Source organism: Aquarana catesbeiana, linkage group LG05, assembly GCF_042186555.1.
Source record: "Aquarana catesbeiana isolate 2022-GZ linkage group LG05, ASM4218655v1, whole genome shotgun sequence".
Classification (NCBI taxonomy): Eukaryota; Metazoa; Chordata; class Amphibia; order Anura; family Ranidae; genus Aquarana; species Aquarana catesbeiana.
The window spans coordinates 361,890,108-361,911,749 of record NC_133328.1 but is presented as its reverse complement, the minus strand read 5'-3'; the positions used below and the strand labels follow the sequence as shown (position 1 = coordinate 361,911,749).

General features: G+C 38.7%; 1 protein-coding gene across 2 annotated transcripts in view; it reads right to left on the bottom strand.

The window, feature by feature from the left end:
- Positions 1-21,642, bottom strand: part of CDH20 (cadherin 20) — a 691,588-nt gene that overhangs the window by 129,188 nt on the left and 540,758 nt on the right. For both annotated transcript variants that reach the window (XM_073630897.1, XM_073630899.1), the window contains 2 exons: positions 20,412-20,770; positions 8,045-8,339 (listed from right to left, as the gene is read on the bottom strand). In XM_073630897.1, the coding sequence (XP_073486998.1) occupies positions 8,045-8,339; positions 20,412-20,636 (520 nt within the window). In that variant the 5' untranslated portion in view covers positions 20,637-20,770. The remainder of the gene's footprint in view (positions 1-8,044; positions 8,340-20,411; positions 20,771-21,642) is intronic.

Genomic DNA, 21,642 nt, shown 5'->3' with positions numbered 1-21,642 from the left:
CTCTTTCGATATTAAAGGCTTCTGGATTTGTATCCAGCATATTTTATATAGGCTTTGGGTTTATTATATAATGCTTTGATCCATGTTAAAAAGTGGGGTCCAAAACCCCATTTTTGTAATGAATATTGCATATATTGCCAGGATACTGTGTCAAATGCCCTCTTAATATCGAGAGATAGAAAACATAAAGGGATTTTTCGTTTTTTAGCAATATGTGCCAATAACACTGCCCTGCGTTCATTATCGCCTGCCTGTCTATTTGGCATGAAGCGTACTTGATCTCTATGTATTAATTTTCCTATAATGCTATTGAGGCGTTTTGCTATTATTTTTGCTAATAATTTAATATCGAGGTTTAACAGAGAGATAGGCCGATAATTCACACAGGAAGTATCATCAGAAAGGGGTTTTGGGATCATACAAACAATTGCCATTAGTGTTTCTTGACGAAAAGAATGTCCATCTAGAAGTTTGTTAAAAGTTTCAGTGAGAATGGGAGAGAGTATTTCTGAGAATGTTTTATAGTATAAAGCCGAGTAGCCGTCTGGGCCTGGTCTTTTGTTAAGTTTTAGGTCTTTTATGGCGTTAGCAACTTCATCTATAGTTATAGGCTCATCCAAACTGATTCTGAGATAACTCAGGTAAGGTTATTTTTGAGAAGAAGGATTCAGCCTCTGTAGGATTAAATTCATTGTTTGTCTTGTATAAAGTTGCGAGATGTGAGTGAAATTTATGGACTATTTTAACTGGATTACAAGTGTAAACATTTTTTGATAATTTCAAACGTATTGGTTTGAAAGATTTGTTAGTTGAATTTAATGCCCGAGCCAAATATGTACCTGGTTTGTTTGTATTCATGTAGAAATTGTGTTTGGAGCGTTTGAGGGATTTATCAACTGACTCAGTGAGAAATAGATCGTATTCCAATCTAGATTTTTCCAGATGAGATTTTGTACTCTGAGATGGATTATCTTGAAATGATATGTAGGCTGCATTAAAATTGAGTTCTAGTTTTTTTGCTAGATTTTTGCGTTCCCGTTTAAATAGTGCCATTTGTCTTTGTATTGTACCATGCAAGACAGGCTTATGAGCTTCCCACAGTGTTATTGGGGAGATGTCTGTTGTATTATTAATTGATATGTATTCCTTTAAAGCTTGTTCAATGGCCATCTGATGTAGTGGGTGTTTGAGCATTATGTCCGGTAAGTACCACGTTGGGTCATGCGCTTTTGGTATGGCTGAGGCTATAGTAGTGTATACTGCATTATGGTCAGACCACGGAATCGGAATTATATCTGATGCAATAATTTCTGGTATCATTCCTATTGTTAGAAAAATATGATTTATTCTGGTGAAGGTTTGATGAGGGTGCGAGAAATAAGTGAATTTCTTTTTCATTGGGTTACTTTCTCTCCACGAATCTACCAGATTGTATTTGGAAAGAAGTTGAGAAAAAGGTAATCTAGAGGTTATTTTGGATGGTGTAAAAGGTGATTTATCTAGAAATGGGAGGAGGACCTGGTTCGAATCCCCACACATTATCACTGTTCCTATTTTGTGTGTATTAATCACTTGTAATATATGTGAGAGGAATGGTGTAGGTTGTTTGTTAGGAGCGTAGTAGGAAATCACCGTGATTGCTGTATCCATTATATAACCCATGAGTATCAGGTATCTACCTTCTGGGTCTTTACTTTCTGATGATAAGGTGAATTGTGTGGATCGGTGAAATGCAATTAGAGTTCCCCTTTGCTTGGTACAGGCAGAAGCCGTGTAAATTTGTTGATAAAAAGGAGAAATATATTTTGGAGTAGAATCTTTGGTGAAGTGTGTTTCTTGGAGGCATACTATGTGAGCCTTCTTGTTATGGAAAGTACGGAAGGCTTTGGTCCTTTTTTGAGGGACATTTATTCCCTGAACATTCAGGGAAAGTATATTCAGTGGTGCCATGGCAACAGATCAAATAGTTTTGACTTACTTTTTGTTATGCAGAGCTGACTGCGCAGATCAACCTGTGTGGACTGAAGAGATGAATAGATAGAAAAGAAACCAGTGAATTCTGGAGTAAAGAGTAAACAAAAAACATATGAGATTAGATGATACATTGTATAAATTATTTTTTGCAAGTAATCACAATTTACCCGTGAAAGAGAATAAATATCTCTCTCAGGGGAATAAGTGCCTTCGTCACACTCCCACATAATATGGTTGGGAGAATGAGGAGGGCTAATGGGGGTACACGGATCTTCCGCTTACAGGAGAGAAGTGCTATGTCAAAAGACATCAAAATGATGTTTCATTAATTGGAGTGCAGAATATAGTTTTTGTTGAAATTATTTATTCCATGGTGGTTGTATATGGTTAGTCTTGCCCTAGGCTAAATAATTCAGTTAGAAAGGTACTGTTAATAACTTTGGTATTGATGAAGATAGTTTGAATTATTTTGGGATTTTAACCCTTTTAGAGTAAACAATTACATATTGTATTCATATGTAACTGTTTAGATATGTTAACTCATAAAATTGAGGTTGTATTGCTTCAGATTAGAATAAACAAAAACATAATTCTAGGAACTAGTTAGGTACTAATATATTTGTTTTAAGAAAAGAAAGAAAAATCTTCCATTACTTCTGGATTATTGAACATATTTGTCCTAAAAAGTAATAAATCTATTGTTATTACCTGATAATATATAACTGAACAAGAATTTCCTTATTTCACTTATATATTCTAAGGCTATATGAATCAGAAGTAATAAGAAATATAACTGGAATGTAACATGATCCCACACAGTGTGTGACTATCAGAATGCAGTTACATTCAGTTATAAATACAGGTTTTTTATAGAGAACCATCTCTAGTATAATAAATGAAGAGATATCAGGAATTAGGATGTCAGTCCATTGAATCTTCTTGGTCCATGGATGATGTGGCATAACGGCCTCTTTTGTGAGAATGATGATTCCCATTTTGTTCTGGAATTTTCTGGGTGCTGCCTGAAGGTGAAGATGACGCCATTCTTCTGCGTGTGGGAGAGTTGCTGCTTGTGGGTTCTGTCAGATTTAATTTTAAAAGGGTTTGTTGTAGTTCATCTGCTGATCTGCTTCTGTAAATTGTACCTTGGTAGTTAAATCTGACTGAAAAGGGGAAGCCCCATTGATATATAATGTTGTGGCGTTGTAGTTCCATTAGTTGGGGTTTCATGGATCGTCTTTTAGTAATAGTAAGTTGGGATAGGTCAACAAAAATTTGATAATTGTGTCCTTGAAAATTAAGTTCCTTTTTTTCTCTTGCAGCAATTAGTATTTGTTCTTTCGTTCTGTAATAATGAAATTTTGTGATTATATCACGTGGGGGTCCATCTTTCTTTTTGGCTGTGAGGGCTCTGTGTACTCTGTCCAGTTCTAAACATTCAATAGGGATATCTGGCTTTAGTTCTTGTAATAGAGCAGTAATAGTAGATTGCAGGTCTGTCACAGTTTCAGGTATTCCCCTTATGCGCAAGTTTGAACGTCTGGCTCTATTTTCGTAATCTTCGAGCTTAGTTTGAAGTATTAAATTCTCTTCTTTTAATTGTTCCAATTCTGTTATATTTTCTTGGGTTGTAATTTCAATTTCATCCATTTTTATTTCTAAGGCTGCGGTGCGGTTTCCCAGCTCTCTTATTTCTTTGGTTAGGCTTTTTGTTATTTGGTCTGAGGTTTGTTTTAAAGCCTTATGAAACATCTTTTCAAATTGTAATAATATTACTGGGGATGCTGAGGAGGCTTGTGGAGAAGTTTGTGAGAGGATTTGCTCTGTATCTGACTCAAATGGAGAGTCTTGCTGTGACATTTTCTGTCTGTGAGAGCGCCCTGATGCTGTATCTTGTGAGGTGACTGGAGCTGCTTTAGTTGCAGTGAGTGCCTGTGAGCTCTTTGTGAGGTGATTTTTATTTCTGCCACGGTTTCCTCCCAGTACCATATTTCCTGCCCAAACTTTCACAGTTTGTTCCCTGGGGCAAAAAGGTTCAAATGGATACCTTTTGAGCCTGCAGGCTCCGCTTTGTCCTTCTCTTCTCTCCTCAGCGGTGCGGAGCTCTAACAATGCATGTCTGCTCCGCTAGGCTCCGCCCATCTCCCCCCCCCAGGGGACATTTCACCATATCCTAACCATTCTCCTAGGGTCCATTCTAGACTAGTTAAAGGTGTTATTATTCACATTGCAGTTAATGCTTATATGCACTGTTTATTGCTAATATTTCTGCTTCATGAGTTAATCTCAGTCTACTGGTACAGCACTCTTATCTAAGTTACCTTGGCATAGTAATTATACTGTGTCTGAACTACCTTATGTGTATTAATTTATGCTGAAACCACCATTTATTCTAACCCGTACCAATACATTCAGCTCATTCACCACTAAACAGTCTTGTATCTATTTGATGGTGCTAAATCACCGCCAAGATAAATATATCTATACAGTAAAACCTCGGATTGCGTATAACACGGCTTACGAGCGTTTCGCAATACGAGCTGTTTTTTTTTTTAAATCCTGATTCGATTTTCGAGCATTGTCTCGCAAGACAGGCAGGAGTCAAGCCTCTGGGGTGTGCAGTACCGCATGTGGCCAGAGTTGCGGGGGCTTCGGAATCACTCGGAGCCGCTCGGAGACACTCGGAGACGAGCGTCTCCGAGTGTTTCCTAGTGTCTCCGGTGCCCCTCCACCTCTGGCCACATGCAGTACTGCATACACTAGCAGTGACACTGGAACAAATTATCTGAGATTCCATTGATTCCTATGGGGAAACTCACTTTGATATACTGTACGAGTGCTTTGGATTACAAGCATGCTTCTGGAATGGATTATGCTCGTAATCCAACGTACTACTGTACTCCTGTTCTTATAAGTGCTTGCAGTAACTTTCATTTAACCAAGTGTGTCAGAGGGGCTGAGGTTGTTCTTGGAGTTATGGTACGGTATGGTAAATAACAGAGAATCCAAATTACCAAGCGGCTCCTGTGGGGGTAGCACTATATTCACATACTATATTCGTAAACTAGAAAATAAATTGATTTAATTTGGCTTTAAACAAAGCAATACAGTTCTATTTTGAAGAGTTTATACAATTATTACACATTGGGGTAAACTATTGTCTATGTACTATATGGATGAAAGCTTTAACCTTTTAAGAATGTGTTCTTACATATTGGCTATAACTAGACTTTGTGGTAATGTCTTAAATTTATCTCATATGGATCATATTGGTAGAGAAAAATATTTGCTGGTACATTCATTGTAGTTGATATAATCAGTGGGATCCCTGTTTTCAAGCAGAAGACAGACAAAATGGATTCCACTATAAACATGACTGTTTTTTTTTTACAAAGTCCCCCCTCCCTTACAGGGGTCTCCTTCAGAAGCACTGGATCCAGGAACTCTGCACCTTACTGCTCAGGCCTCAGACAATTTATAGACTCTCTCACCAACAACTGGGCTACAACTTCCCAGGGATTGGCTAGAGTCCCATAAATATATTAACAATAATACCGGGAGTACCAAAGGAGTACAGCTCTAAGAAGAAGCTTTTGAAGACACCCTGGGGGAGGGGTGAAACGTGTTAAGCAGCTCGAGGATAGTGCCGTCAATATGAGAGTTGGAATGCAAGGTACGGCGGCGATCACTAACCACATACATGCTTGAACTTTTCTACCTTTTTGTAAGTGTATTTGCTTTTAACATTTTAATAAATTAAAACAGTATCACGCTATGAATATCTCTCTTTTTATTGGACCATACACCATCAACATATTGAAGGCCTGTTAACCAAAGGATAAGGAAGGAGTCATAACCATTCATTTGCTAAGGGCCCACATTATGCTGTTTTGAATCATATTGCTGGTGAGTGGGGGATTCAGGAGGGGAGCACGGAGTGGCATCTTGGATTTTCACCACAAAGAGCCATAACAGCATATGTTCCATCTGTCCCAGCAGTCCCAAATGTTAGGACAAAAGAAAGGAATCATCATATCCACACTATATCACTGTCCAAAGGTTCCCACCACTCCAGCGCTACTGTATCCTGTCTCATTTGTGTTTCCTTCTTCCACTTCATAGCCATCTGCTATCCATAGTTTAGTTAAGGGCTTTCCATTTCAATCCAGTCATGCTTTGCTTCGCCTAGGCTAATCCTCCATAGGGTGCAGGGTCAGCAGGGCGACTAGATGGAAGTTGCTGATGCGGACGGGGCCCTGGCTCGGTAACGCTGCATACATCAATATGTTTTGCTCACGTGACCGTGAGCTTCAGTAGGACTAACAGGATGTGCACTCCATGGCCAGTATGATGAATTGAGACAGCAGACCCAATTCATCATACTGGCCAGCAGGGGCATCCCAGTTTCTAAACAGATATCAGAACAAGCTTAAAGCATATTAAAATTAGAAAGTGTATCTAGCCTCCTCCTCAATAACTGCACAAAGGGGATAATATTATTGAACAGTCGACCTATCTTTTAATCCTAATCACTCTTACTTTACATGTCAGAATGGGATAGCTCAGCACCGGGGGAGATATTTACACATAACCGAATATGGTGACTGGCATTTCACAAGTTACCCAAAATTTATTAGGGGGTTCAAGGTTCCTGGAAAACTTTTAGGCTTATCTCTGTATTAAGCCCTTTGAGAGCCTCATAAATATTCAGGCTGTCCACTGTTCTTCCTCCCACTATAATTCTAGAATCCTCTGGAATACAAGAAGAAGTAATTAAAGCAGCCGCTGTGAGACACTAAGCTGGCCTAAACAATTAACCCCTGCTCCACTGATTACAGAAGAGCTAACTAAATTTACCTAACAGCCAACCCTACTCTAGGAGGGAGCTACATGTATATTATAGCTTTGTATAGTTTTAAGAGTTTTTCTGCTTTCTAATGTTGGCAGAAACCGCTTGGGTTCTTGCCACTCTTGTAATTATTACGTTTTTGAAGGGTGCTAAAGCAACACTCCATAAACTTTAAGGTGTAAGGAATCCAATTTTTTTTTATTTGTCAAAAAATAAGTACGAACATTCAACATGTTTTAGGGGTTTAGGTGAACCCTCTTCTTTAAGGACACAGAAGTATACCAAGAATAAAAAAAAATGATGGGACATGCCTGAAATATTGTAAGTACAGATAAAACTGTTCTCTGATGTAGAGTATTAACCAACTTTATGCTAAAAATGAGAACATTTCCATTAAAAAAAGCCTGATTATATACCTCTATAGTCTCCATAGTCATCTATACATTGCTTACATGTACTGTATATTATGTGTGCAATAAAATATGATGAATTGGGATGTATTGGTTGTAAATATTAAGTTTGTTGGAAAAATCAGTATAATGTTCCTAAACCCACATTCAGTCCTTTATGCATCCATATATCCACCATGCACATATATGTAACTATGACACCCACCAACACCCAAGCTACATTTGAGACTGTGGGGTTGATAAGACAAAAGAGGCTGTGGGGTTGATAAGCTGTTCATTGTCCAAGGGATTTTACTGAATGCGGTGAAGTTTAACTTTGCACAAAATACACAACGGTGTAATTAAAAGAAAAAAAAAAAACACTTTGCTTGCACATGATGGGTTGATGGAAGTCAACAGAGCTTCACCTCATTCACTAAGCTCTGGAGCAAATTCCCTTGCCAATTGCAACTTCCCTTGCAAAGTGAACAGCCTATTTGTCTTTAGTAAATCAACCCCTTTATATGGCAGTCCCTTAAGAATTGAGCAGATGAAGAAAATAACTCCTGCACAAAAGGTTCCATCTTTGAAACCCAAATCTGAGTTCATATCCAGTCTTGCACCCACTAAACACCTACAAAGACTTGAATTAATTCCTGTTCTTGAATACACCTGTATTTAGCAAGTTTGGATTTTTTTACACAATATAGCCCTAGTACAGACACTATAAAATTGTTAAATCTGTGGCTAAAACATGAAGAAGTTGTACAAATATTTATAAATATACATAATGTATAATATATAGAAAGAAGCTTATTGTTTATATACATACCAACTGGGGACATTTCTGGTACAGAAGCTGTGTATGGTCCATCAAGGAATTTGGGTTCATTGTCATTAATATCTTGAATTTTAATGATAAATTCTGATTCTGGCTCCATAGGCCTGTCAGTCCTTCTGTCCAGAGCCTGGGCTCTGAGAGTATATTGGGCCCTCTCTTCCCGATCCAGTCGCTGTATTGCATGAATGTCACCTGTAGTGTCATCAATAGTAAACATGGTTCCTGCTCCATCACCAGTCAGAATATATTTTATTGAGCCATCACCTTCATCCATGTCTGAGTGAAGCTAAAAAAAAAAAAAAAAATTCAGTCAACTTAAAGCAAACCTGTATTTTTCCAAGACTAGGCAATATAACATGCTCATTTTACAGGAGGCATTATACGCATCCTTTACTTCCAATACTTGGAGAATTACTTCTAGGTAAAGAAGTAAATGTAAAATATCCCCCTGGCTCTCTACAATGCTTTGTTTAGGGCCTAAACAGCTATTTTCCAGGGCTAAGTGCTGTCATATGGCAGCAGTGGGGTAGAGTGAATAGCTTTCTATATGTTTTACCTTCAGAAACCAGAAAGTTAAAACTTACACAAGACTTTAGAATCCTCTTCTAGATGGTAAGGTTAGTGGAAGAACATGGGAATGGTGTTTAGGCTGTTTGCTGTAACTCCCTTAAAGCTGAAATTTTAGTTTGCTTAGTATAGGAAAAATAAAGGTGAAGAACATTACATACTTTTCATTGCCTATAAAGATTATAGTAGTTCAAGGTCAAACTACATAAACACCAGTTGTCTAAGTGACCATAGATATTTTGTGGTGACTAGACATCAGGAAACATTTGACTGCAGTGATCTTGTCACATACATCCAGAAAAGTGTTCTGTAAATATTCAGTAAATAATGCATTTTAGTAAAAAGTAGGCAAAAAATATACAAAGATCCTTCAAATGATGTACTTGACTCTACTCTGTTGCCCAGCAATTCAGTGGCTATACAAAGAGGAAGCAGTGGTAACTGCATAGAGTAGGTCTTCTTGGGGCTATGTGCCTGTTTTTGGGGGGTTTTGTTTGCTATGGGGGAGTGATTCACACTAAATAAGTAAACCTTGAAATTTATAATTTAATTAACTTTAATTAAAGTAGTATTAAACCCAAAATGTAATATATTGTAGCTTACAAATCATTAGAAAGGGTGGGTGCATTAGTTTTTTTTTTTGTTTTTAGTTTTTTCCCCCTCTATGTTCACCTAGTGATCTGACACAATACACTAACAAATTGAAGCCAATTCCCAGCTAACACGTAATAAGCAGTTACAGTTTTGTCCTTTTGGGATACAAGATTTACATAAATAAATAAATCAGATCCTTGTGAGCAGCCCTGTCAGTGGTAAATGGTTTGTTGCATCTCTGTAACTGATACATTCTGCAGGAGAGCTTGGTCTGCTAAAAAACAACAGACTTACTAATTTGATCACTATATAAAAATAGAAACAATAAATCCTAATGCAGCCATCACAGCTAATGCCCTGTACACACGGTCGGATTTTCCTACGGAAAATGTGTGATAGGACCTTGTTGTCAGAAATTCCGACCGTGTGTAGGCTCCATACACACATTTTCCATTGGAATTTTCGACACACAAAGTTTGAGAGCTTGCTATAAAATTTTCCGACAACAAAATCTGTTGTCAGAAATTCCGATCGTGTGTACACAAATCCAATGCACAAAGTGCCACGCATGCTCAGAATGAATTAAGAGACGAAAGCTATTGGCTACTGCCCTGTTTATAGTCCCGACGTACGTGTTTTACGTCACCGCGTTCAGAACGATCGGATTTTCCGACAACTTTGTGTGACCGTGTGTATGCAAGACAAGTTTGAGCCAACATCCGTTGGAAAAAATCCATGGATTTTGTTGTCGGAATGTCCGATCAATGTCCGACCGTGTGTACGGGGCATAAGAGTTGGTAAGTTGCAATATAATAAATGTTTGCTTTTGGGTTTAATACTGCTTTAAATTTAGCATTGAAGACTGTTGATTTTTTTTTTTTATTGTGATAAAAAAATAAATTTTTAGGTGTTTGTCTAGATGGGTAAAACCATGTTCTGCTTGTCATACAATTCCTTATTCTGACTTGCAAAGTACATGTTTTTGGAGAAGATTTACCTGTGTAAAAAATCAGGGATTATCCAGGCACTACAAAATGCTCATCCAACAGCAGTAGCATTCAAAATACGATTTATGAAATTAGGCCTGCACAGAAAGGGCTCCTATATTGTTTTTGCACTAAAAAGGAGCAGCAGGTGCAAAGATGAGGCCTACGCTATTTTTTTTTCTTAATTCACTCTAAGTAGTCACTTGAAAATACACAGTGAACAATGTTCCCTTGTGTGGTGTGTGGCTTATTAAGTGATGGTTTTAATTAGTCTGTTGTAATGATTAAGATCCAATTCTAAACAAGTCAGTAAGAAACAAGTAGAATTCCATCATTAATTTATGCACTAAGAAAAAAAAAATCACAGCTTTCTCAGTGTAAGCTAACAAATAAATCCTTCTCTGCAGGAAGAACCTTCATTATTACAAGAGGAAGTACACTGCCATTTCACCCCTTTGAAATTAGCATGATAGTAATTAGAAACTGTCACAAGCAAATAGCCTGGAACTATACTGACTGCATACCATAACATAACATACAAGCTCATAGTATAATGACGTCAGTGCCCCATTGGAGCAAAACTAACAACTAAATATATATTTTGCATGGTTAAAGGAGAACGACATAGATGCTTACCTGTGTTTGCATTTGTCTTTCAATTCAGTTGCTGACATAAAAGCTAATAAACAATATCACATTTTGGTTTTCTATAAATCCAATGGCAGGCTTGTAACATTTAGATCACAGCCTGTGCTTAGGATCCCACTACTGTTGTCCTGGGCAAGCACATACTTCAGGTATGAGCAGAAAGGAAGATCTACCTATATTCAGTGTAGGTAGATGGCAGACGGGCCTAAATGTGCTGGAGTTTTAAAACTTCAAAGTAGAGTCTTCTTGCTCTTGCATTTATAAAGTGCATTGTGGCACATTACCACATGCACACTAATGTGCTGGATTTTTCATGTTAACATGAACTGCATTAAAGCAGTTCATGTATTTTGTATCCAATGTACCACAAAACTAAAAAAGGCATGATCCTTTTTTCAGTGCATTGCACTATAACACATCCATCTGTGCGTTGCATGTTTCCCATGCGTGCACTGAGTGTGCTGTATGGCACATGCCTCGGGGTGCATTTGCAGGGTGCATTGGGGTGCCCTTTAACCACATATGGACCGGAAGGATTTGCCCGCTTAATGGCTAGGCCATTTTTTTGTGATATGGCACTGCTTCGCTTTAACTGACAATTGCACGGTCGTGCGACGCTGTACACAAACAAAATTGATGTCCTTTTTTCCACAAATAGAGCTTTCTTTTGGTGGTATTTTATCACCTCTGCAGTTTTTATTTTTTGCGCTATAAACAAAAAAAGAGCCACAGTTTTGAAAAAAAAAAACAATATTTTTTACTTTTTGCTATAATAATTATCCAATAATAAGAAAAAAATTGTCTTCCTCAGTTTATGCCAATTCTTCTTGGTAAAAAAATTTGCAATAAGCATATATTTATTTTTATTTATTTCAGGTACTTATATAGCACCGTCAATTTACGCAACGCTTTACATATACATTGTACATTCACATCAGTCCCTACCCTCAAGGAGCTTACAATCTAAGGTCCCTAACTCACATTCATACATACTGTATTAGGGCCAATTTAGACAGGATCCAATTAACCTACCAGCATGTCTTTGGTTTGTGGGAGGAAACCGGAGTACCCGGAGGAAACCCACGCAGGCACAGGGAGAACATGCAAACTCCAGGCAGGTAGTGTTGTGGTAGGGATATTGATTGGTTTGCGCAAAAGTTATAGCGTCTACAAAATAGGGGATAGATTTATGGCAATTTTATTATTATTTTTTTTTACTAGTAATGGCGGTGATCAGCGGTTTTTAGCGGGACTGCAACATTGCGGCGGACAGATTGGACACTTTTGACACTGTTTTGGGACCATTGATATTTATACAGCGATCAGAGCTAAAAATAGCCACTGATTACTGTATACATGTCATTGGCAGGGAGGGGATTAACACTAGGGGGCGATCAAGGGGTTAAATGTGTGTTCTAGGGAGTGTTTCTAACTGCGGGGGGGAGGGGGGTGGGACTGCCTGGAGGAGGAGGAGACTGATAGCTGTTCATAAGCAGTATGAACAGCAGATCTGTCTTCTCTCTCCTGACAGAATGGAGATTTGTCTGTTTACATCTGTTTACAGATCTCCATTCTGTCTCTCTCAGGAGCGATTGCGGGTTTCTGTCGGACACCGCGTCCACCAGGCACATGCATCGGCTCGGTTGTCGTCGCTCCCTAGTGCTCTTAAAGCGGCCGACGTACAGCTACGCCGATTCACCCAGGGGAGCCAAGCTGCCACAGTATAACTGCGGCGGCTGGTCCTTAACTGGTTAAAATGAATGACAACACAGCTCACTGCTCCACCAATCATATGTTGCCATGCATTGTGGTAATGCAAGTGTGAAGCCAGCCTTAATGAGCCTTAACTCCACTTTTGTTGTGAAAAAACATTCCCCTCTGGGTGATCTATGAACATTACAAGGATTTTAACAAACTTTGTTGCAGATTCCTCCCTTTTCTTATTCTGAAGAAATCCCTGTGCGTTTGTCTGTGTCCATGTAGGAAGTGAATCTAGTGGGCGTGGTTTCACAATTATCCCAATCAGCTGATGCACTTGCAGGGCTCTAATGAGGAAAACTGCAGGGTCTGCCTCCTTTCAAAATGCTCAGATGTGAACAGGGGCCATTTAAATGAATGGGATTTTTGATTCTTGTTGGGCATTTTTCAGGCGTTTTACGAGCATTTTACGAGCTGAAAACGCTCAGGTGTGAATGCAGCCTCACACCTGAGCGTTTTCAGCTCATAAAACGCTTGTGAAATGCCAGAAAAAAATGCCCAAAAACGCCCAACAAGCAAAATCCCATTCATTTAAATGGCCCCTGTTCACATCTGGGCGTTTTGAAGCCTGAAGCAAAACGCCTGAAGCTCAAAAAAGTACATGAGATTCTTTTTGGGTAGATTTTTTTCTGCTTTTTACATTAGCGACTTTTAGACCTGTGCAAAATCGCGGCAAAAACGCAGCAAAAAAGGGGTATAAATCGTGACAAAATCATGGTAAAAACGCGCATTAGTGCAGACTTCTGGGGAAATCAGTGAGCCAATCACACAAGCAGGAAATGATGTTTCTGGGGGGCGGTCTGTACACATTCTGTGTACAGAACACTTCCAGGTAACCATACTGCATTGTATTTTCAGAAAATTACAGAGCTGTAGATTAAAAGGAAAGGTAATTTTTAATAACATTCAATTACAATATGGCTTGTGTTGCAATTGTATAGCTATACTAATTTCTTTTTTTTTTTTGCTATTTTTTTCCCATGAAAGCGGAGTTACCCTTTAATCACTTCAGTCCAGGAAGGTTTACCCCCCTTCATGACCAGGCCATTTTTTGCAATACGTCACTGCGTTACTTTAACTGATAATTGTGTGGTCGTGTGGCACTGTATCCAAATAAAATTGACGTCCTTTTTTCCTCACAAATAGAGCTTTCTTTTGGTGGTATTTGATCACCTCTGTGGTTTTTTTTTTTTGCGTTAATAACAAAAAATAGCGACAATTTTGAAAAAGAAAACAATATTTTTCACTTTATGCTATAAAACATAAAAAAATGTATTCATTAATTTAGGCCAATAAGTATTCTGCTAAATATTTTTGGTAAAAAAAAATCCCAATAAGCGTATATTGATTGATATGCGCAAAAGTTATAGCGTCTACAAACTATGGGTTATTTTTATAGTTTTTCTTTTTTTTTTTTTTACTAGTAATGGTGGCGATCAGCGATGTTTAGTGGGACTGCGATATTGCGGTGGACAAATTTGACACCTAACTGACACTCTTGACACTTTTTGAGGACCAGTGACACTAATACAGTGATCTGTGCTAAAAAAAAATGCATTGTCCTAATGACACTGGCAGAGAAGGGGTTAACATCAGGGGTGATTAAAGGGTTAAGTGTGTCCCTAGGGGGTGCTTTCTAACTGTGGGGGAGTTGCTTTGACTGGGGAAAGACAGAGATCCTTGTTCCTGCTTAGAAGAAACACAAGATCTCTATCTTCTGTTCTCACAGAACAGCGATCTGCCAGTTGTTCTGCCTCTCCTCACAACGATCGACGGGTCTCGGCAGACCCGATGAGTTGCTCCTGCTGTGTCCAATCACAGTGGGAGTGGGCCCTTCACCGCCGCACGTGCCCCAGATCTCATGCACGAAATCACGTACAGGTACGTGATTTCACGCAGGAGGGCCGCCCTGCCGCAGTTAATCTGCGTGGGGCAGTCCTTAAGCGGTTAAACAAAGATACTGAAAAAAAAATATAACAAGATGTTGATTGTGTTTTAAAACTGAATTCCAGTAATTCAGCCACTTTGTAATATGTTTTGTCTTACTATGAGTTAAGTCCAACAAGAGGTGCAGGTCACCTAGTGGACTTATCTCTTTTTTTTACACCTGACATTTCTATGGTGCTTCTTGGAGGAAAGCTATCACATACTACCAGACCTCTGACCCTGGACCTTCTAGTATCAGCTCCTGTAGCTGTAGAGTCCATCACAGCTTCTATGCCTCCTCCTGCCCAGTCACAGAGAGTATTGTCTTATGTGAACCCATTCACAGAATACAAAGCCTTCTGTGAATGGGCAGTAGAGGGGAGGGGCGAGCAGAACATTGTCTAGAGCAGGGGTCTTCAAACTACGGCCCTCCAGTTGTTCAGGAACTACAATTCCCATCATGCCTAGTCATGTCTGTGAATGTCAGAGTTTTACAATGCCTCATGGGACGTGTAGTTCTGCAACAGCTGGAGGGCCTTAGTTTGAGGATCCCTGGTCTAGAGCGTGGGTTGGAGGAGGGAAGGAACAACTTAGTATTTACTGGAACCAATTCCCTGTAGTTCCCCTCTTCTCCCTCCTGCTGACTTTACAGCAGACTGGGTTCAGTAAATGCAACCCCCCGCCTCCCTCCTGTCCAGGTTCCCCTTCGTCTTCTGACTGGGCCCCCTTGTGTGCCCTGGTCCGTCCCTCCTTGCAGTGCCTCTGGCCTTTCTCTTCTCTCCCTACCAGCAGCTGTTAAAAAAAGATCCTTTCTGGATGGAGAGTGGGTGTGATCGGTACCGATCACCCACTGTGTTCATTCATAACTAAAGCATAGTAAACTGTGTTTACTATGCTTCAATTTGTGAATGAACAAGGAGACTGTGCAGAGCTCTTCCTGTTCATTCATTCTGTACAGCTGAGGCTGCAGAGATGGAGTTTGAGGACAAAGTTCTTAATCCTCTTTTTTTCTGTCTCAAAAGTAAGACAGACCCCTGATATTTCACCAAAGCTTCCAACAGTGCTGTGTAACAAAATTGTGAAAAAAATAAAAAATAATCGAAAAATAAGATTGTACTAATTAACAAAAACAAACAATATATATATATATATAATGCATATCCACTTGCCAACCACATAACGAGGTTATATGGTGGCAGAGTGGCTCTTCTGCGCGGATCATGTATCAAGCACTTTTGGGTAGGGGTTAGTTGATGACTGAGGAGAGAGGCTGGATGGATCTCTGCATATGTAAAGCAAGGAAAGAAAATCATCACATCCCTTAGCAGAAGCAACACACATAGTACACAAAAACACTGGTTAAGCACACATTTTAACCTTTGATCGCTCGACATATTTAACCCCTGCCCAGCCAGTGTCATTAGTACAGTGACAGTGCATATTTTTAGCACTGTCACTGGTTCCCACAAAGCATCAAAAGGGTCCGTTAATGTCTGCCGCAATATCGCAGTCCCACTATAAGTCACTGATCGCCGCCATTGCTAGTATAATAAAATGTATTAAAAAAATAAATAAATAGAAATTACATTATATACCATAGATTGTAGACGCTATAACTTTTACACAAACCAATTAATATACGCTTACTGGGATTTTTTTTCACCAAAAATATGTAGCAGAATACATATTGGCCTCAATTTATGAAGAAAATTGATTTTTTATTTTTATTTTTTATTGGATATGTTTTATAGCAGAAAAACATATTGTTATTGTTTTAAAAAATTGGCTTTTTTTTTGCTTATAGCGCAAAAAATAAAAAAAAACCCACTGGTGATCAAATACCACCAAAAGAAAGCTCTATATGTAGAAAAAAGAGACATACATTTCATTCATGTACAGAGTTGCATGACTGTGCAATTGTCAGTTAAAGTAACACAGTGCTGTAAAGCAAAATATTGCCTAGTCATTAAGGGGGGTAAATCCTCCAGAGGTCAAGTGTTTAAAAATATATACAGTATCTCACAAAAGTGAGTACACCCTTCACATTTTTGTTATTATTTTATTATATCTTTTCATGTGACAACACTGAAGAAATTACACTTTGCTACGATGTAAAGTAGTGAGAGTACAGCTTGTATAACAGTGTAAATTTGCTGTCCCCTCAAAATAACTCAACACCCAGCCATTAATGTCTAAACCACTGGCAACAAAAGTGAGTACACCCCTAAGTGAAAATGTCCAAATTGGACCCGATTAGCCATTTTCCCTCCCCGGTGTCATGTGACTCATTAGTGTTACAAGGTCTCAGGTGTGAATGGGGAGCAGGTGTGTTACATTTCATGTTATCGCTCTCACTCTCTCATACTGGTCACTGGAAGTTCAACATGGTACCTCATGGCGAAGAACTCTCTGAGGATCTGAAAAAAAAAATTGTTGCTCTAAAGATGGCTTAAGCTATAAGAAGATTGCCAAGACCCTGAAACAGAGCTGCAGCATGGTGGCCAAAAATTTAACTAAATAAGTGAAAGTTGACCAGAGTAAGTACCGCTGCCAATTTGTCTTAACCCCCCAACTTTCACTTTTGCTGTACAGATTGGTCTGAAAAAAAAAAAATAAAGAAATATAACAGCAGGATCACCAGGTCAAAAAACTAAGTTACAGGGGGGACTAAAACAAAACCAAATACTGCTTTGTTAATGCAAGTGACAGCCTGCATCATATGTTGTTTATGCTTTTGCCTTTAGAACCTATTTATAGCTAATTTGCGGCAAAGTTATGGATAAAAAAACAATTACTATACATGTTTAACAAGCATGAAAATAACACTAGAATTGTAAAGACGCGGAACAGTAATTCCCTCTGATATTTTACAGTCAGAATGATTTCAATTAGGGTCACCATCTGTCCGGTTGACTTGCTAACCCCACTCTCTTGCCTCCCATTTGTGACGCTACAGCTATTCCATTTCAGTCCTCCTACCATCCCAAATGATATCCTTGATGGGCTGTCACATGAGCCTTCTGATCTGCTTTGGCTCTTAGTTTACTTAACAGTGTCTCAACCTGGAAGTGCACTCCCTAGCACTGCTAGGAGGTCATATTAGGCTTTGGGAGATATTTACCTTAGGAGGAACCAGGGACAGAGTAAAAAACAGAGGCACAAGATTACCATCTATCACTCACACCTGGTTATCCCAAAAGAAATTAAGATGGCATGGTCTGTAACACTTCAAAAGTAATGTTCAGAGCCCAGAGAGGAGAAGTTTTTAAGCCGGGGGTCTCAAACTGGTGGCCCTCCAGCTGGCATCACAAGGCTGACAGTTACAAGCATGACTCGCTCAGGCATCATGCCTCTGCCTGAGCGAGTCATGCTTGTAACTGTCAGCTTTGCAATGCCTCATGGGACTTGTAGTTCTGCAACAGCTGGAGGGCCACCAGTTGGAGACCCCTGCTTTAAGCTATACACCACTGTCTTAACGTTACCTATGTCCCTTTATTACCAACTGGGCAACAATTGGAGTTTCTCTGGCCATAGCTCAGGTTTGCTTTAAATCATGCAGACTGCAGGATTTAAGTTAGGTGTATAGGATACAGAAAGCTGTACCTGCTTGTTTGCTGCTTTTTGATCCTTGTAGTAAGCATTGAGGATCAAATGACCACCTGTATGCAGTATGTCTTTAATATATATGTAGAATAACACACCCTGAAATTTTCATTACTTTGTAGTTGAGCAAATTCTCTGATTCCACTGGTAATCTTATTATTTATGCTAAAATCAACCTGTCAGGACCACTTTTTATCAGGAAGCTAGTAGACATTTGCCCTGACTAAAGTTTTGTCAGATTAAACAATTTACAAGGTAACCTGGGCATGTTTTAATCTGAACAGTAACCTTCACACAATGGTGTGTATTTACTAAAGGCAAAAAGACTGTGCACTTTGGAAAGTGCAGTTGCACACTGCAAGAGCAGTTGCTCCAGAGCTTAGTAAATGAGCAGAAGCTCTGCTGACTTTCATCAACCAATCATGTGCAAGCAAAAATGCTGTTTTTTTATTTTCCTTGCATGTGATTGGCTATTCTTTGCAAAGTGAAGCTTTACCTCATTTACTAAGCTCTGGAGCAGCTGCACTTGCAGAGTGCAATTGCACTTTCCAAGATGCACAGTCTATTGGCCTTTAGTAAATCAACCCCAATGTTACATTAAAGCTAGGTAATAACCATTGCAGTATATGCTAAGTATGGATTATCTTGTGTTATGTTGGCCATAGATGGTTTGAATCACACTGAACCGGCCAAGATTCGAACCATGCATGGGCGGGCTAATTGTCTATCAACTTGGATACAACCAGTTTTCCAGATTCTACTTGTGATTATTGCTAGCAGCTGGTATAGCCACTGGCAATAATCACTGCCTTCTCCCGAAGGTGAAGGCTTCCTTCTGCCCTCCCACCAGGAGAAGACAATGGCTGGGCAGGAGGGATTCCCCTGTCAACACTGTCTGTATTGATAGGGGTATTGAGCAAATTTCTTTCCTGCAACTGATGGTTGCAAGAAAGAAATTCACACTGTGTATAGCCTGCCTTAGAGTGCATAAGTTCTTCTACAGTAACATACTGGTATTGAATACTGCATGCTCATTCTGCTTTTGAGGATGTTGCGTGCCTCTGCTTTCATTTCAAACAAATTCACTTCTGAATAGCAAAGAACAGTCACATAATATTTAGCAATGTGCCATATCAATTAATACACAGGGTGTAAAAAATGTAACAGTAACTGTAGATGGCTCTTCAGCTATTTAGTAGTAACCATGGGGTTTTCAATGTTGAATTAACATGAGAAATTCAAATTACACAAAATTACAGTTGTCATTGTTTCATGTAAGTGAAGTATTATACAGATCTGGGTTACTGCAATAGCTATACCTACTATTTACTATGCTTGGTATAAAAGGACAAAATATATTACAAGGTGATATTAAAGTGTATTTCCAGCCAAAACATTTTCTAGTTTTGAATAGTGTAGGAAAAATATTCAAAGCCTGTCATGTTTTTTTGCCTGTCTTTATTCATGCTGGGGAGATTCGCTCTCCATGTTTGCCCTTGTATCCATTATAACCAGGACATAAAATGACGGAGAATCCAAAATTTGTGACAAGGTGAGGTGAGACAGTCTATAAGTTTCCCTTTGCTTTGGAGAGATGTCCACTTCATTCTGTAGGCAATAATTCTAAACTTTCAATACTCTATCTACAAATAAAAAAGTTGCCCTATTGTAAAATTTAGACCAATATTTACTATGCAAGGCATATGAATATATTGATATTGTAAGGTACTACAAATAATGTCTTAATCTGTAGCCAAAACTTTCTTTTGTAGTTATGGTTTACATAAGGATTGGATGTAAGATGTTATGGCTACTTGTTCCCCCACTGGATGGGGTCACCTTCTGTATTTGTTTTGGTGACTACTCTCATTAAGACCAAGAGTAATCGGAAATCTAAAATTTAACAGTTGTCACTGGAATATGAGATGAAAAGAAATCTTCCAATGGGTACACCTGTTACAGTGACAACAGTGACAGAGGGGGTTTCCTTCACTTTGGAAAGATTTCCAATCATTTCTTTGTGTCTCAGAGGGAGAAATGTCCCTAATAGGTAACAGATACTAATACAAACTTGATTTTTTTTTTTTTAAAAAAGAGAAAAGAATAAAAAAAACAGTTTTGGATAGATACACTATTATCTCTTTAGATGCGATAAATTAATTGTGCAGAATATCCATACTGCCTGCATGGTTGAATACCTAGCATCCTGTTTCTTTTCCATTTTTATGTTGCCTATTTCACATAATTTACTTCTCATGCTATTTTAAGCATCTTACCTTGCCAACATACAGCGGGTCTGTTCCTGTATACTCTTCCAGAACAAAGAACTGGTTCCATACCCAGCTTCTTTTCAGTCGGTGATGTGGGAATGGCTTCTTCTCTGATTTTTCATCCATTTGTTTCATCAGCTGACTTGGAATTTCAAATCCAGCTGCAAAGTCCAGCAGCACCATGTAGTAGATATACAACCCTTGCTGGGCACAGTTCTTCAAATGTCGCATATTTTAAAAGTAATTTTTTAAATTAGTTATAAAAAAATAAGAAGAGTAATCCTTGGTGTAAAATAAACAGAAGAAGTAGTAAAAAGATCTTTGATCTTGATTTATTCTTTGATAGTCGTCTTAACAGCAGATTCCTACACAGTTGAGTAAAGAACAGAAAGTTAATATGGTATTTTCAGTTGGAATAATAATATTTTCTGCTAAAAAATGTAGAGCTTTTTGCAAGGGCAGCATGATATTAAAATATGAACAGTGTGTTTAGGAACAAAGGGATCTCTTATCTTCTTATATACAACAAAGTAGCTATGGACGCAGACACATTGGGGGTTGTAGTTAGTGGGGAGGGTTACTTCACTTTGGCTACTTTGATTACAACAGGGTTCCACTGTATTATTGATTTGCTGTAGTTAACAGCACGCTCTCAAAAATACAGTATTTATGATCTGAGAAGCCTTTTGAAACTGCTGAATATAAGCATTGCCTTCCAGAAAATAGAATACCTACCAAGCAATTTCCAAGGACAGATGCTTTTTTTCTTTTTCTAAATATATATTTGTTGCCACACAGTTGCACACAACAGTTTTTTTTTATTTTTTCTTTTAGGTGGATCTGTATCATTACTGACCTTAATTATTATTTTATGCAGGCGGGGGCATTCAATTGTCATGGTTCTTTTGCACTTTTACAGAAAAGCATAGAGGCGCTGCTAATGTGACATAGACAAAGATTTCAATGGCCAGTTAATCATTATGTGATCCACATGGGATATTGGAGGTTTGATAGTCACATGCCATTGTGTGATATGTGTGCCGGTCAGACGAACAGATTGTCTTTCTTCAAGCTGAGCGCTCAGTTTAGGTAAAGGAATGTCGACATCCAGTGGAGGGAGCTTTCTCATCAGTCAAGTGGCTTTTGTTGTCATCAAGTCAGATTAGCTGGTGACCTCACTCTGTGCTATTGAGCACAAAAACTTTCTCTTTCACAGTTTTGTGGGGCTTAATGAGGT